This window comes from Falco peregrinus, chromosome 1, assembly GCF_023634155.1.
Source record: "Falco peregrinus isolate bFalPer1 chromosome 1, bFalPer1.pri, whole genome shotgun sequence".
NCBI lineage: Eukaryota > Metazoa > Chordata > Aves > Falconiformes > Falconidae > Falco > Falco peregrinus.
This window is the reverse complement of record NC_073721.1, coordinates 29,798,099-29,814,454: the sequence shown is the minus strand read 5'-3', so window position 1 is coordinate 29,814,454 and position 16,356 is coordinate 29,798,099. Positions and strand designations below refer to the sequence as shown.

Sequence of the window (16,356 nt, the reverse complement as noted above, 5' to 3'; positions counted from 1 at the left end):
TGGTGCCCCCTACTCAGGTCCTGTTGCAGGCAGCTCCCCTGCGCCTGTGGGGCAGGTCTGGCTCTCGCATCCTCCGGCTGTACTGACTGGCCACAGCTCGGTGCAGGAATGAGCCGCGTGGGATGGCTCCTCGAAGCAAGGGGGTACAGCATCACTCCTGGGGGGCTCCAGGCACCCGCACCACCAGCTCCATGGGCTCCTTGGCTTTGTTGCGGTAGGCCTGGCGGATGATGTCCACAGCCCGCTGGTGGGTGACGTTCTGCAGGCTCTCACCATCCACTGACACCAGTTCCTGCCCAGCCTGCCCCCCCCCAAGGGAAAGCAGTGGTGTGAAGTGCAGCTCCTTTTGAGGTGCCAGGGGACTGCCAGCACCCAGTGGCACTGTGGGATGGGGGTGTCTGGATGCCTGCTCACTCCCCAGGGTCCCCATACCTTGAGGATGCCACTGAGGAAGGCGGCTCCTCCAGGGAAGATCTTCTCGATCTTCACAACAGGCTGCGCTCTTGACTCGATGCCGCCAGAGATGCTGATCCCTGTGAGGGAGCCGTGAGACCCTCAGACCTGCGTAGGCTGAGACCCCCGCACTCGCTCCCAGACACAGCACCCCCTCCCGTGGGCAGCCATGCCTCCATCCTGCCCTGTTTTGGTAGGCCCTACACAGACATGCCAGGCTGGGGCATGGGCAGGGGCAGGTCCTCTTCCCTTCTAGTTCCAGAGGAGCACTTGGGGTTTTGCTCCCTGCCCCTTAAATGGGATGCCCCTTGCCAAGGAGGTGCAACCCATCCCAGTGATGCTGGTGCCAGGAGGAGGGTGCCCACCCCACCTCTGGGGTACCACCCATGTGCTACCCACCCAGTGAGTGCTTCAGCTTGGAGAGGGTGACGGTGAGCAGCCGATACTCCTCCTCCTCTTCTTCCTCCCCGCCAGCATCCCCAGGGCCATTGGTGGCTGCCCCAGCCCCCCTCTCACCCCCTGGCCCCCCAAAGAGAGGTGCGAGGGGGGATCGTGCCCGCCGGGGCCTCCCCAGCACCTCAGCCCCTCTGTCGGGCGCTGTCCTGGGGGGCTCCCTGTGCCAGGTGGGCCGGGGACTGCGCGAATGCCCGTGCCCCTCACCCGGCGGGGGCTCGGCCAGCAGCCAGTTGGGGGGACGGGGGCCAGCGGCAGGTGGGGGGTGGCTGGTGCAGGCGTAGGCATCCACTGGCACGTCGGGGAGCGGGGTGTAGGTGCGGGGGTGAAGCCGGCGGGGGCTGGGGGAGGCCCGCAGCCGGGCTGGGCTTGCCTGCAGCCCCCCAGCTTCCTCCGGCTCTGGGGCCCCCACCGGCTTCAGCAGGAACCCTCCCCGATAGTCTGCAACAAGAGGGACTCAGGGATCCTCCCCAGAAACCCCCACAACCCCACTCTATGGGACCCCCACCACCCACAGATCCCCCAGGACCCCACAACCCAGCTGTCTGGGACCCCCACTATCTAGAGATTCCCTGGGAACCCCAAAGCCCTGGGACCCCCTTGGTGCTAAAGGCCCCAGATCTTCTTCCTCCAGGGACATTCAGACACCCCAGCCACCCTCCCTCGCACCTCTGACACTCAGAGACCCTCAGGCACCCCAGCTCTCACCACAGACTCCCAGTCCTCCTCCCCAAGACACCCCTGGCACCCAGGATCCACAGATCCTGCTACTCCAGGACCTCCCAGCACCCAGGCGCGCCAGGTGCCCTCTCCCCTGGGACACCCTGCACCAAGACATGCCAGCTCCCTTTCTCCTCCCCCAAACTGCCCCCATACCCCCTCCACCCTGTACCCCCACCATGGGGCAGCCCAGTGACCAGGCAGACCCTATAGGGTGGCACTCACCAGGCACTGGTGTGATGAGGTGTCTCTTGGGGGGGACGTCATGGTGGGCTGGGCGGAGGGCAGGTGAGTGCACTGCAGTCAGGGAGAGCCACCAGTTACCCCCTGGGCTGTACCCACCCTGCCCACTACCACCCCCAGCCAAGGTCCCCAGCAGGCCAGGCTCTACCTGAGCGGCTTTTCAGGGCGTCGAAGGCTTCCAGCTCCAGGGGCATCACCATGCTGTCAAACCGGCCCAGGTCTGTGGGGGCCACCACGCTCCTGCCAGGGCAAAGGGAGGGGACAGGTTGTGGCAGCCTCTGGGATGGAGTGTGATCAGGGCTGGAGAGCATGTGTGAAGGTCTGGGTCCGTTCCACCCAGCTGGGCAGTATCGGGATACCCTGGGGTACCCCCAGTACCACCCACCTCACATCTCGCAGCAGCAGGACCTTCTCAGGCCGGTCCAGGATGGCTAGCAGTGGCCGCACCAAATCCTCCACGCTGCCCTCGTGCAGGTACTGCGGGTGCAGGAGGGGTGTCAGTGGATGGGTGCCTCCACGTGCCTCAGTTTAGCTCCCAGAGCTTAATGTGGGCAGGTAGCGCTGACTGCGGTGACCCCCCGGGATGCAGGAGCTGCCCAAGGATGAGGCCGGGGTGCCAGCACTGCTCTGCCTGTGCCCTGCCTGCATTCTGCCTGCAGTGCCATACCCGGGAGCAGTGGCGGAGCACGGCTGTCACCTCGTCGGGGCTGAGGAGGCGTGTGGCGGTGTCCTGGATGTGCGGGAGCCGGGCCTCGGGGTCACTGCCATTGGGCTGCAGGGTGGCAAAGCCCATGGGACCCAGGATGCTGGCACGCCGGCTTTTCTCTGGAGGAGCACAGCAAGAAGGGGTGGCCAGTGGGGCAGGGACTGCCCCAGACACCCCAGAAAGCCCCCCCACCCCAACAGATCGCTCCACACCAGAGTCAGGCACATGCAGCATGGAGCCAGGCGCATGCAGAGCCTGCCCCCACCCCCCCACCCGCCGGGCACACAGGCACCCCCGTTACCCCGCTTCAGGCTCCGGATGACAAACTTCTGCACAGCACCTACTGCAAGGGAGATGGAGAGGGGTGAGCGGTGAGCACCCAAGGAAGCTGGGCCCATCGCTGCCCATTGCCAAAACTGCATGGCTGGGGACCCCCCGCCCCCCATGCACCCCCTCCATGCCAGGACTGCCACAACAGGGCCATGGTGCCCACAGAAGGGGGGGACAAGTCCCAGATTGGGTCCGTCTTCGCCCTGTCCCCCACCAGTACCTCTGTCCCCATCGGGGCGCCCCAGGGACTTGGCGCGTGCCCGGCGGTCGGAGGCGGAGGGCTCCTGGCTGGGGGGGGCCCAGCTGTGGGTGGTGGCACGGCCCCCCTTGAAGAAGAGATTGACAAGGGTCTTGGAGCGGTGCAGCCCCGGGGGGGTTCCCCGTGCCCCCTGTCCCTCTGGCTTCTCCTTCTTCCGCTTCTCCTCTGGGGACAGAGCAGGGGGTTGGAGTGGAAAGGCCAGGGGATACCACCCCAAATCATGTTTGGGGGCAGGGAACTTGGGAGGGGAGGGGCGTTGGAGGGGCTACTGTGGGGCACTGACTGGAAGAGCGTCCTGCTGTGTGGTGTAGGGCTCTCCAGGGATCATGGAGCTGGGCTTTGGAGTGCCCAGAAAGCCCCAAGGACACAGGGCTGGGGCTATGGAGGGCTAGAGGATGCCCAGGGTTGGTGGCCAGGGGTCCATATGGTCTGGGGGCTATAGGGTGCCAAGGTAGGGGCCAGAAACTTGGCTACAGGATGCCCAGGAGCATGTGAGCCAGGTATTTGTGTGGGTATCTGTGGGCTATAGGACGATTGAGCAGGGCACAGGCTCCACATGGGGCAGGGGCTGAGCCATGGGACCCCCAGGGCCGGGAGTGTAGGGTTGGAGAGGGACCCTGGCCAGGAGGAAGTCCCACACGTGGGGCCATGTCCTGGTGCCTACCGGCGACGGTGAGGTCGCTCTGGGAGCGCGTGATGGGCTGTCGGGGCCGGCTCAGCGCCAGCAGCAGCGCTGTCTTGGGCGAGTGGGTGAAGGTCCGGCGTGGGTGGGTGGCAGGGGGCTCGTGGGCACCCTGGCCCCGGATGGCCGTGTCCCGCAGCAGCTCAGGGGGCCGCACCGTGCGCCGCATCTCTGGCAGCCCCTCGGCAGCCGGTTCAGTCTGCATGGCCCGCTCAGCGTGCTCCCGCACCCAGCCCCGCCGTGGCCCGTCCTCTGTGGAGATGGCCACGTCCACGGTGCGGGCAGGGGGCCCCGGGGTGGCCATCCCCAGCCCGTTCACTGCCCCCGGCACTGGCCCCGAAGAGTAGGAGGAGATGGAGGAGCTGGTCTCTGAGGCCTGAGACAGCTGCTGTAACTGCCCATTGGTCACTGCAAAGGCACAGCAGGGACTTGGGGTGACATACCGTGGGGCCACAGGGAGCTCCACATCACCCCTGAGGACAAGGGACATCAAGGGGACCCACAGGGCCACAGGGACTGCAGGCCTGCTGGTGGTCACAGGGGAAGATCTGCATCCCGTACAAGGGACATGCGGGGTCCCACAGGGTCATGGGGACCAGTGGGCTAATGGCCATTGCATAGGGATCTTCATGTCCACTCCCAAGGATGAGGACAGGTAGGACCCTGCAAGATCACAGCACTGCTGGCCATGGCACGGGGTTCTTCATGTCTCCTCCAAGGATGGGGGTCAGGTGAGACCCTGCAAGCCCACGAGGACTGCAGGTGCTAATCATGACACCGGGAGCTTCATGCACCCTCCAAGGCCACGGGACTCCATAGCATGTAGAGCTTCTCCCTCCCCATGGTGACCAGATGCCGCTTGCATGGGGGTCCCAGCCCCCCCACACCCCAGCCGTGTCCCTGCCAGTACCCGCATGGCACTGCCCTTACAGCGACTGAGCCAGCAGTACTCGGCCACCATCTCCTTGTAGGCAGGGAACCGGCCCGTCTCCTAGGCACAGAGGGAGAGGATGAGGGGGTCAGTGCATGGCAGCCGAACCCGATCCGGTGCCAGCCATGAATAATGCATCGCCCCCGCTCGCCACCCGCCTGAAACCCAACCAGCCGGCAGCCACACCAGCCCCACGGGCGCCGGGCTGAGCTGGGGCAGCGCCAGTGTGGGGACACATTGACACCCCTCCTTGCCTGGGAGTCCTGTGGGGCTGGACGCGGGTACCTTAATGGTCAGCATGATGTGGGTCTGTCCCTTGAGCACCTCCACTGCCTTGCTATGGCTTATGTCTTCAAACTTGACTCCGTTGGCTGCAAGGACTTGGTCTCCCACCCGAATGCCGTTCTGCTCTGCCAGGCCCCCGGGGTCCACCCTAGGGCAGCAGAGGGGCAGGATGGGGCCAGACCCTTGCCGAAGCCCTGCTCCTACCCCACACCTCCGCCCAGGCAGCTCCGTGCCCCAGCACCCACAGTGGTGATGCCCACGATGAGGGTGGGAGGCTCAACCAGGGAGGGTTTGCCAAGCCCCAGCACGGGCACCGCAGGGATCGGGGTGCCACGTGCCCCTTGTGCCCCCTGGCGCAGTCGTACTTGGAGACGTAGATGCCGAGGCCGAACTCCCTGCCGCCGCGGATGTTGAAGCCCAGGCAGTAGTCGTCGGAGGTGGTGTAGAGGTGGACGATGCGCCGCAGTCCATCCTCGGAGCCACTCTCTGATGGTGTTGAGCCGCTTTTCTCCACCACCAGGCGCCTGTTCACCACGTCCACCCTGGAGCATGGGCACAGTGCTGGGGGGGGCTCGGGAGTCCGGCTCTCACGCTCCAGCAGGATGAGGCCATTGGTGTCACCCAGTCACCCAGTGGCAGAGAGTGATGGGGATGGGGGGTGTTGAGGACGGGGCTTGCACCCACTCTGCCTGCTCCAGACCTTCCTATCCTACCCTGTGCCCCACTCTGGGCTCTCCCCACCTTTGTCAGAGGCCTCTGATGACCACCACCCTGGGTGTCCCCCAGCTTTGGGATCCTTCCTGTCCCCCAGCATCCCCCACGGAGCCTCCCCACCACGCCCTCCATGGCGTTAGACTTTGGGGTGCAGGCATGGGGTTTGCCCTGCTCACCATGCTGTCTTCTCCTTGGAGAACTTGATGCCTGGCACACGGCCCATCCGCCGGACCACCATGCGGAGGCGGTTGTTACCAGTGAGGACCTTGACAGCACTGCTCATGGTGATGTTCTCCAGGCTCACACTGTTCACCTCCGTGATCTTGTCACCAACACACAGCCCAGCCTGCTCTGCATGGGACAGATGGCTCAGCTGGGCACCTCACCTGGCATGTCTCCTTGTTTGCCCTTGTTTGACATCCCCTCCCTAATTGTATCCCCAACCTGATCCAAACCCCATGGGAACAGAGTTGAGGATGCCTGGTAATCACACTGAAGCCATGGCAGGTATGGGGAGCTTGTCACCTTGCTGTGGCTTGGGGATGGAGCTCAGATCCATCAACATGGGGCTGCCCACTCCTGTCCCCTGCCCTTCTCTGTGGGAAGCCTGAAAACCCCACACAGCCAGAGGCAGCAGGGAGCGAAGGGTGGCATCATCGCTGCAGCACTGTGTCACTGGGAGCTCCCCAAGAGGGTCTTGCTGGTATCTGCCTGTCCCCACCGGTGTCCCTCACCCTGCCCCCACTTACCAGCAGCGCTGCCCTCCTCCACTTTGCTGACAAAGATGCCCAGCCCATGCTCAGAGCCACCGCGGACACTGAAGCCCAGCTTGCCGTCCATGCTCTTCTCCACTGTGATGGCGTTGATGATGTCGCTCTCATTGCTGCTAGCTGTGGGGATGGGATGCAACATGCAACATGTCACCCAGGCTGGGTGCAAGCAACGGCAGGGAGGGTGTCTCTTGCCAGGGATGTCCCCAGTCCCAGGACAGCTCTCCCTGCCCCCAGACCCAGGGAACCCAGGCATCCAGCCCCCCGGCCACGCGGTGGGCAGAGGGCTGGGACACCCCACTCACCTTCGATGGGAGTGTTGATGAGGATGACGCGGCCCATGGGGGACGGGGCTCGGCTGCCCCGGGCGGCCCCGTTGAGCAGGCGGCTCTGCTTGCTGAGGAGGCAGTGGGGAGCCAGGCTGGCCTCGCTGCTGGAGCTCCGCGACCAGCTGCCTGCCGTCATCCCCGAGTATGCCATGTCCCAGCTCTGGGCCATGGCGGCGCTGGGCACCCCGGCGTCCGGGTGTCCGGCTCGGAGCTGGCTGCGTCCTCACGGGGCCGGGGCTGCCCGCCGGCCAGGAGGGGACATGGCATAGTCCAGCAGCACATGCCCGGGCTCGGGCACTGCTCCCTCTTAGCAGCACGATGCTGGAGCCAGCTGGTGTGGGTGCTTGGTGCTGGCAGGATGGGTCCCGGGCGCAGCGGCAGGGCCTGAGGGGGACAAGGAGCTGCATGACGCCCTCTCCAGCCCTGTACCCTCCTGCCCTATAGCACCCCGGGGGCCAAACTGCTGCAGGACCCCTGGGGACCACCAAGGGGGCCATGGGCACAGCCCGCTCTGCCCTGGGGCAAGGATGCCAGGGTGAAAAGGGGCTTTTCCTGGCAGCGTAAATCCGGAATAGGGGGTGCACAGGGGCTCTGCCTGGCAGCGTAAGTCTGGAAAGGCTCTGGAGAGGGGGTGCGGGGACCTCAGCTTTACACCGGGGAGCAGGATGTGATCCCCCCGGCCCCTCCCTGGGGAGGCTTTGCAGCAGAAGAGGAGGGAGAGCCGCTCCCCATCCCGCCCGGCGCCCCTCCGGATTTACACCGCCGAGAGTTGCCGTGGGGCAAGGGGCGGCCCCGTGGCCCCCCGGGGTAGTTCCCGCGGGGATTTTCCAGGCGTGGGTCAAACGCCACCACGCCCACGCGCACCCCCCCGCCCCCCGCCCCGCTTCCTTCCCCGCTCGCCCCAGCCTGACCTCAATAAATAAGTGATGGCCCGTGCCAGAGGGACACGTCGGTGTCCCCGACGCCTGGCAGCCCCCCGCGGCGCCCCCCCCCCGCTGCCCCCTCAGCACCAGCCAGCGCTGCCCGCTCCCCGAGGGGGCGCCGGGGACCCCCCACTACCGCCGTCTCCCCCCGCCCCCGCCCCGTGCCCTCCTCACCTGTCCCCATGGTGCCACCTGCGAAAGAGACACCTGGCAGCGCGGGGGGGATGGAGAGGCCGGGGGGAGCAGAGCCGCCTCCCGCCCCCCCGCCCGCGGGGATTGGCTGCCCCTGCGGGACCGGCGCGGCCATCGGGCGCGGGAGCTGTCAATCAAGAGCGGCCAGGGCTGGCCCCGCGGCTGGTGGGGGGGAGCCCTGCGTGTGTCTGTCCCCACGGACACGGCGTGGCGGGGCCCGGGGGGGCGCGTCCCCCCGCGGGGCTGCGTGGGGCGAGGGCAGCGGTGCCCCACCGAACCCCTCCCTTCGCGCGCAGCATCCCGGGGGCACACGGGGGAAACTGAGGCACGGCCAAGGGAGGGGGCGTGTCGTGTTCCCCCGCTCACGCCGGTGAGGCGAGCCGGCGTCCCCCCGTGCCCCCCGCCCCGGGGGGCGTCGCTTCCACCCCAGGCTGGCCGTGACCCCCCGGCGGGGCCCGGCGCCGCCACCGCGAACCCGACACCGCGGCGGTTTCAGGTGATGCGCGGCGGCCGGGGGGGCTGCGGGGGGGCTGCCGCCGGGCGGCGGAAGCGCTGACCGGGGTGGGGGGGTCCCCCCACTCCCACGGGGCCAGGGTCCGCGCGACGCCCCGGCGCAGCCCCCGCGGGGAACCGCGACACCGGGTGGGGGGGGAGCGCCTGGGGTAGGGGCGGGGGGGGGCCCGACGGGCGTGGGGACACGCACCCACAAGCACATACACCCCATGCACTCGCACCTCCACGGCATGCGTGTCCGTGCCCCTGCGCACGCGCACGCGTGCAAGCCGGGCCGCGCCGCCTGTGCGCACACTCACGCGCAGCCACGGAGCGCCGCTGCGCGCGCACGGGCGCACACGCGTGTACGCCGCGCCGCTCGCGCACCCCCGGGCGGGCGCAGCCGCGCACGAGCAGCCGCCCGCCGCTGCGGAGGAGGCGCTGCCCGGCACGCGCGCGCTCGCCGCTGCCCCGCCACGCGCGGACGCTGACGCGGCACGTGGGGGCGCGACGTTACAAGCGCGCGGCGCCTGGCGCCGGCATCAAAACCCGCGCGAGCCCGCGGATGCACGCGGCGGCGGCGCGGCCGCCCGGGTGGGCCCGGCCGCGCGCCGGAGCCCGCACGTGGACGGCCACGTGAAAACACACGCGGGCACCCGAGTGAGCGGAAGCCGACGTGAGCGCGCGCAAGCGGAGACAGACCCGCACGTGAGCGCGCACGCGCGCACCCACGTGAGCGCACACGGGCACACCCACGTGAGCACGCGCGCCCACGCGCGAGTACTCCCGCGCAGCCACGCGCGCAATCGAGGGGGGAGGGGGGTGGGCGCAGACGCCGCGTGCAGCTCGGCACGTACCGCCCCCCGCCGCCGGCCCGGTCCCGCGTGTCCCCGCCGCCCCCCGCGCGGCGCCGCCCGGTTCCCCCCGCCGCGGGGCCGCCCCCCCGTGACGAGGCCGCACGTCAGCGCGCCGGGCGGCAGCGGGGCGGTGGCGCGGGCGCGGCCCGGGGAGCTGTGAGTGCGGGGGCGCCGGGGGGGGGGGGGGGGCGGGGGGCGCAGAGCCCCGCTTCGCGCGGAAGGTGGGGCGCGTTCCGGTCCTTGCCGGGAGGGGCATTCCGCCTCCCCTCGCCCTTCCTCGCCCCGCCCCGGGACTGGCAGCAGCCGTACCCCCGAGGTGGCGGTCCCCGCCCCCCCCCTCCCCCCAGTGGCCAGGTGCTGTGCTGGGGTCGGGGTCCGTAACTGTCCCGGTGCTGGCGTAAATGGGGTGGGGGGCTCCCCACTGCCTGACTGCAGGGTGAGGAGGGGTGCGGTGGTGGGGTCACCCACCCACCAGCTGCCCCACCTGCTGGGGGGGCTTGGGAGGCCGCACACAGATCCGCTGCAATCGGGCTCCCCGTGTGTCGTCGTTGTCCCCCCCGTGTCCCCCCCCTCCTCCGTGTCCCCCCAGGCTGGGGATCAGCAGGGATGGGATGCACACGCGGGCACTGCATCCCGGGCACTGCATCCCACCGCATCCCACGTAACCACCCCCCTCCCCAGGAGATGCCGCCCTCCCTGCCGGCTACCATCAACATCCGGGAGCCCCGCTGGGACCAGAGCACCTTCCAGGGCCGGGCCAAGCACTTCTTCATGGTGACGGACCCCCGAAACCTGCTGCTCTCGGGGGCCGCGCTGGAGGAGGCCCGCCGGGTGGTGGAGGAGTACAGGTACCTGGGGGGGGGGGGGTTGGGGGGGGGGGGGGGGCATACCCCAGCGCCCATCCCAGGTAGAATACAGCCTCGGAGCCATCCCCATGGGTGGGAGTGGGAGCGGGAGCGGTGCTGGCCCCCCTCGCCAAAGCCAGCCCCCCAGATTGCCTGGCTGGTCCCCACGTAGGTTGGGGGACCAGGCAGGACATGGGTGCGGGCAGAGGGTCTCCCAACGGGTGCTACTTTTACCTGCCAGAGCAGGCACGGTACCCCCGGGGCTGACGGAGGACCAGCTGTGGCGGGCGAAGTACATCTACGACTCAGCTTTCCACCCTGACACGGGCGAGAAGATGCTCCTGGTGGGGCGCATGTCCGCCCAGGTCCCCATGAACATGACCATCACCGGTTGCATGTTGACCTTCTACAGGTACCTGTCCCCTTCTCGCCCCAGGGCCAGGAGGGTGCCCCAGGGCTGGGGGAACCCCACAGTGCGCTGGTGCTGTAGGAGCACCAGTTGGCATCCCCCAGTCCCACCAGCACCCTCCTTTCTTTGGTAGGACCACGCCGGCCGTGCTGTTCTGGCAATGGGTCAACCAGTCCTTCAATGCCATTGTCAACTACACCAACCGCAGCGGGGATGCACCCATCACTCCTAGGTAAGCACCCCTCTGACCAGGTCCTCGGGGCACCCCAAAACGCTGAGGGGGTGCCTTGAATAGCTTCTTGAATAGTGCGGGGCTGTGAGATGGGATGATGGGGACCTGGTGCTGCCAGAGATGGACAGCAGTGAGGCCGTCAGGGTTGGTGGTAGAGCTGGGAGAGGAACCCAGGTGCCCTGGTGCTATTGGAGGGCATACTGTCCCCTCATGTGGAGGCTGGGGGTGGGATGGGGGATCCTGGCTTATCAGTGTCATCTCCTGCTTTGGCAGCCAGCTGGGGACAGCCTATGTGAGTGCGACCACAGGAGCAGTTGTCACAGCGCTGGGGCTCAAATCTCTTACCAAGGTAAGGTGGCCCTTGGCCATCACTGACCAGGGCACCTGGACCCTCCCTGGGGGGTCTCCCTGGAGCTCTGAGCTGAGCAGGGGATTCACCCCATCACCTGGGGCAGGGGAGAAAATGGAGGAAAGGGGCTTCCTGGGGACACCCACACAAGGCAGCCCCTCTCCCCCGTGACAGCTCTGGAGGTGACCTGTCCCTCCAGCCCTGCTCCATCCCCTGCTGCATGTCTCCAGGCTTCTTTTACCCATCAGCCTCCCCCCAGGGCTGGAAGGGGATGTGGGACCCCCTGAACCTCCTGGGCTTTCAGCAGCTGGGAGTTGCAGGGGAGGAGGGAATGGTTTCCCCAGTGGGGCTGGGACACCCCGAGGTCTTGCAGGGGGACGGTGGCAGACCCAGGGACAGCCAGCTCTGCCCCCAGACCCTCTGCATGACGTGCTTCCTGCTTGCCCCCCCCCAGCACTTGCCAGCTATCGTTGGCCGGTACGTACCTTTTGCAGCTGTGGCTGCTGCCAACTGCATCAACATCCCGCTGATGAGGCAGAGGTGAGCCCCTGGGCTGGGCTGGGGTGCTGGGGCTCACATCAGGGTTCACCGGGCACTGGTGGGGATGTGGGGAGCAGTGCCCTGGGCTTGCAGAGGACTTCTGCCCTGGCCCTGCTGGCATCCCTTACCCTGGGGGGTTGCTTTGAGGGTACAAGCACCCAGTTGCATCCCAAGGGGTTATCGGTTAAGCTGGCTGTGAACTCCCCATCCCCATCCAGCCCTGTGGAGGACCCCTCAAGTGAGAATGTCGGTCTAGCTGTGACCCCCCCGACTTATTATGCAAGCAGTGGGTGGGGGATACACGAGGATGCCAAGCTCCCTTGGAGCTGTGCCCCTGTGCTGTGTTCCTGCCCTGTCCCTTGATCCCCCCACCCGTATACCCTGGATCCCCCTCACCCCTGCTCTCCCTGCAGAGAGCTCAAGCTGGGGATCCCTGTCACGGATGAAAATGGGAACCGCCTGGGCGAGTCCACGGCTGCAGCCCAGAAGGCCATTTTCCAGGTGGTGGTGTCCCGCATCGGCATGGCAGCCCCAGCCATGGGTGAGTGTCCCCTCTTCCACCTGTGTCTGGGGGCTGCAGCCAGTCCCTGGCAGCATGGGACGGGGTCTCAAGGCTGGCAGGGGGCTGTGAACACTGGGTGCTCATCTCCTTCCCCTCTGCCGCAGCCATCCCCCCGATGATCATGAACATGCTGGAGAAGAGAGCTTTCCTGAAGGTACTGGTGGTCTTGGGACAGGAGGGTGGGCAGGGGTGCATCCCCGTAACTTGTCACAGTTCTGGCACCCCTCGGGGCTGGTACTCCATGAGGGAACAGCCACCTTCGCACCCCGTCTGCCCCACTGACACGCAGCATCTCCCTGTCCCCGGCAGCGGTACCCGTACCTGAATGCTCCCCTGCAGGTTGGCCTGGTGGGACTCTGGTAAGTCACCCTCCACCGGTGGGCATCACCCCAGGAACGGACCGAGCCTGGGAATGGGGGGAAGTGCTACTGGGGGGTCTGCTTGGCAGGGGAGGGAGGTGAGGGCCAGCCCAGAGCTTCTTGAGGGGATGCCAGAGCTTGGCCAGGCTGGTGGCCCCACCACAGGCACCAGGTATGGGATAAGACATCCTGGGACTGGGAGCTATTTTGCTCTATCTTATGTCTCTCAAGCTTGCCATGGGCTCCTGCTCAGCATTGCTGTTCCCCAACACTGATGGGGACAGGCTTTGCCCCACTTCAGGAGCTGGATGTAGGGTCTGTGGAGCTTGGAGAGGGCATTCCTTACCCCTTTCCTGGCTGAGCACCCAGCATAGCTCTGGGCTGTCTCATTGTTGCTTGGGGATCAGGCCACGGGCGGGAGCAGGTGATGGATGCAGCCCTGCTTCTCTCCATGTCTTTCCCTGGCAGTTTGGTGTTTGCGACCCCGCTCTGCTGCGCACTCTTCCCACAGAAAAGGTAAGGACGGGCACCTTGCCTGCATGTGTGGCTCCCGTGGGGTAGGGCACGGGGTGCAGGCAGGGGGTCTGTAGGCTCCTTGTGCTCCCTGACTCCCAAGAGATGCTTTCGCTCTTTGAGCAGCTGGAGGCTTGAAGCTCTGTGCACACACATGTCCCCGTGCACGGGCAGTGATGCAGACCCAAAGGTCTGCACTGGGCCATGGGGACAACGTCCCTGTGGGGTGCAGCAGGTGGTTTCCCAGCCTGAGGCCACTGGTGGATATTCCCCCTCCATCCTCTGTATCCATGTCCCCTTGGCAGCTCGATGGCCGTGAGCCGCCTGGAGCCTGAAGTCCAAGCTCGGATCCGGGAGAAAGACCCACGGCTGGAGACCGTCTACTTCAACAAAGGGCTCTGAACAGGGGTCCCGGGGTAGCCGAGATGCGTGCTGCAGAGCCAACACATTGCTGAGCTTCACCCCTCGAATCCCTTCAGGGCTGCCACCTCTTTCCCTTGGCCATCTCTTGTCCGTAGGTCCCAGGTGCTCTGTGCTGCTTCCCGGGATGCCTGCAGCCACGCAGCACCACGCTGCGCTGAACCCCATCCCCACACCTGGGCTCAGCCCGGCTCTGGGGACCTGCTTGGCTGGCTCACCCTGTGTGTGCCCATAGCTGTGTGCAGTGCACAGGGAAGCACTAGCAGCAGCACCAGGGACCCTGCGAGCGGAGGTGTGGGGTGGAGAAGGAAATGGTGCTCCCCAGCTTTAGGAGGCAGCAGGCAATCATGGCGACTGAGAGTTGAACCCTCTGCAGGCACCCTGTGTTCCCCAGCGGTTCAGCAGCTGGTGCCTGGGGATGGCAGAGCAGCTCTCAGAGAGAGCTCCCCATACCCAAAATAGCTGTCTGTGTGTGAGTGATTTCAAGTGCACATGGTGGCTCAAAACCAGGGGGGCCCTCCCAGCCCAGGCTTGTGCTCTCAGCTCACCCTCTGCTCTCCTCTGGGCTGCTCTGGGGATTTAATCTGGCTTTCTGCTTCTTCCATCCCCAAAGCAAATGGCACATTTTAATCCCAGTAGAGAGTGCCCCTTTTTCTTCTCATGTTAACGCCATCTCTGTTCAGGCTGGGCTCCCCCCGAGGGGTCACTACCCCTTCCTGGAGTTCTTGCTTTCAGGTGGACCTTCTCAAATAGCTTTAAGTGCACTGTGGTTTCCTCTAGTTATTTTTTATATACATATAATGTACCTATATATACCAAATAATAAAGGCAGATTGTTTATAGAAAACAAAAAGCAAAGAGAAGCGTGTTGCTTGCTAATTGGCATACGGTGGAAAGGGACTGCCGTTGGGGTGAGGATGGGAGTGGGAGGGAGGGGCAGATCAGCTGCCAGGGTGCCCCTGTGCCCCCCAGAGCTGGCCTCTGCTCCCCGTTTTCCAGCCTGCTCCCTTTGCAGCAGCTCCTGCTGGCTTGGCGTGCGGTTAAGCTCATCCAGCTGTCAGGAGGGCTTTTTTTAGCACAGTCAGCTTTGCACCTCGCTGCTGTGCAGAGGGGCTCTGCTAAGCTGCTGCCCTGGATACTGGTGGTTTGGAGAGGCCAGAGTGTCCCCCTGGCTCTGCCCACGCTCCCACCCCCTCTTGCAGCCCGTTCACAGGATGCTCTGCTTCAATCCCAGCCCCGAGCCTGCGCCTGCCTCTCCAGTGAAGCTATTTTTATCCCGCTTTCTATACATGGGATCTATCACAACATCTCTGCTGTTGGGGACCCTGGCAAGCCTGCGGGCAGCAGCTGCCTCCCCCTCAGCTTTCTGTCTGGCCAGAGCAGTCAGGAGCAGCAATCAACGTCCATGCAGGGAGAGGAGGGATGGAGGCAACGGTGCTCTGCAGAGCCCCTGCACCAAAGAACAGAGGAGTGAGAGTCACTGCGAAGCCCAAGATGGGCAGAAATGGCAGCTGGTGAGATAAGGGCCAGGCAGCCCAGAGCCACCCTGTGGCTTCCCTGGTGGGCAGGGGCTGGCAGAGGCTTGGCTGGGGGTGCTCCCCCCAGCAGGGACAGCCAGCAGGACACCTGCACCCAGCACCCACCCAGGGTGGAGGGGTGTAACTGGGACAGGCATGTCGGAGATCTGTCCCCCTCCTCCTGCTGGCCCCAGCATATTGCAAATATCTCCCCTGAGCCAGCCATTGGCGGCTTATAAATAATGCAGCCCCTTGCCGTGCAATAAGGGCTTGTCAGTAGCTATTCTGCTCTCATAAATTAAAGATGAAAAGGTACAAGGCTCTTGCCAGAAAAATGAAGACAAATTTTTAATAGCTTGCCAAGACACAGGGAGATGGAGCGCTCGGGAAAAATGAATTACGTTTTTATTATGTGTTTTATTGTGATGTAATTGAACGGGATTAGCTGAGAATACAATATATTTCCAGGGCAGTGCAAAGAAAACAAAAATAATAATGACACCTGCACACCCCCAACCCCCACCCCCAGGCCCTGCACCACAAGCCTGTATGGGGACATTCCCCAGGCATGCACCGGCTGGGAGGTGGCCCTGAGCTGCTGGTGGCTGTGAGAAGCAGAGGTGGGGATGAGAGAGACACTGAAGGGGAGAGGGGAACTGGAGATGCAGGGGCTTGGGGTGGCTGGGTCAGGCTGGATGGGCAGGCAGGGTCTGGGCTCACCCCAAGAGCCCTCAGAGCTGTGGGGCTGGGGTGCAGAGCAGAGTGGCACAGCAGCACTCAGCCACACAGAGCCACTGGGTGTCTTTCACCCGTCCCTGTGTCCCCAACTGTTTTCATCCCATCCCTGAGATCCCCTTTGGTCTGTCCCCCACCTGCACAAGCTGGCACTGCTAGGCTGAGACCTGGCAAACTTGGCTTGGGTGGGGAGCAGGTCTGGGATGCTGCCCTGCAAACCAGCCATGCTGGCTGTCCTCTCCCAGAGCTAGCAGCATTGCTTTGTCACTTTGCTGGGCTAGGGAGGACCTGTCCCCATGGATCCCTTGGTTGGGGGGAAAAAAAGATGACCTACTGGCTGGTGAGTTTTGGGGGACTGACAACCCAAAGGGAACACTGTTGCCTCTGCGGGGGAGCCCAGGACGCAGCAGTAGATAGAGGGTAGCAAGGATGCTCGGTCCCTTCTTGAGCTCGCTCATCCCAGAGGTCACAGGCCAGTCCCCAAAAGGCAGCAACTGGGTGCCCTCAGAGGTGCTGGGTGTGCTGGGCTGGGGACA

General features: G+C 65.4%; 2 protein-coding genes across 8 annotated transcripts; one reads left to right on the top strand and one right to left on the bottom strand.

Annotated features, from left to right (window-relative positions):
- Positions 1 to 5: 5 nt before the first annotated feature.
- PDZD7 (PDZ domain containing 7) lies at positions 6 to 9,413 on the bottom strand. Of its 3 annotated transcripts, none has more exons than XM_055813911.1 (17): positions 9,340 to 9,413; positions 6,852 to 7,259; positions 6,526 to 6,666; positions 5,953 to 6,127; positions 5,428 to 5,604; positions 5,063 to 5,210; positions 4,777 to 4,837; positions 3,829 to 4,254; positions 3,126 to 3,329; positions 2,877 to 2,918; positions 2,537 to 2,694; positions 2,255 to 2,346; positions 2,018 to 2,109; positions 1,852 to 1,923; positions 853 to 1,347; positions 433 to 533; positions 6 to 301 (listed from the first exon to the last, which is right to left on the bottom strand). In XM_055813911.1, exons 2-17 carry the CDS (start codon positions 7,042 to 7,044, stop codon positions 152 to 154), a joined length of 2,727 nt encoding a protein of 908 aa, XP_055669886.1. In that variant the 5' UTR covers positions 7,045 to 7,259; positions 9,340 to 9,413; the 3' UTR covers positions 6 to 151. The 3 variants fall into 3 exon arrangements, with proteins under 3 accessions (XP_055669886.1, XP_055669879.1, XP_055669894.1); XM_055813904.1 differs by lacking the exon at positions 9,340 to 9,413 and adding an exon at positions 7,973 to 8,107; XM_055813919.1 differs by lacking the exons at positions 2,877 to 2,918; positions 9,340 to 9,413 and adding an exon at positions 7,973 to 8,107.
- Positions 8,330 to 14,431, top strand: SFXN3 (sideroflexin 3). Of its 5 annotated transcripts, none has more exons than XM_055813942.1 (11): positions 8,330 to 8,486; positions 10,021 to 10,187; positions 10,426 to 10,596; positions 10,727 to 10,825; positions 11,099 to 11,174; positions 11,629 to 11,714; positions 12,128 to 12,255; positions 12,381 to 12,430; positions 12,586 to 12,635; positions 13,104 to 13,151; positions 13,454 to 14,431. In XM_055813942.1, the coding sequence occupies exons 2-11, from the start codon at positions 10,024 to 10,026 to the stop codon at positions 13,548 to 13,550; spliced, it is 969 nt and encodes a 322-aa protein (XP_055669917.1). In that variant the 5' UTR covers positions 8,330 to 8,486; positions 10,021 to 10,023; the 3' UTR covers positions 13,551 to 14,431. The 5 variants fall into 5 exon arrangements, with proteins under 5 accessions (XP_055669917.1, XP_055669933.1, XP_055669926.1 ...); XM_055813958.1 differs by lacking the exon at positions 8,330 to 8,486 and adding an exon at positions 8,599 to 9,186; XM_055813951.1 differs by lacking the exon at positions 8,330 to 8,486 and adding an exon at positions 8,599 to 9,238.
- The last annotated feature ends 1,925 nt before the right edge of the window (positions 14,432 to 16,356 follow it).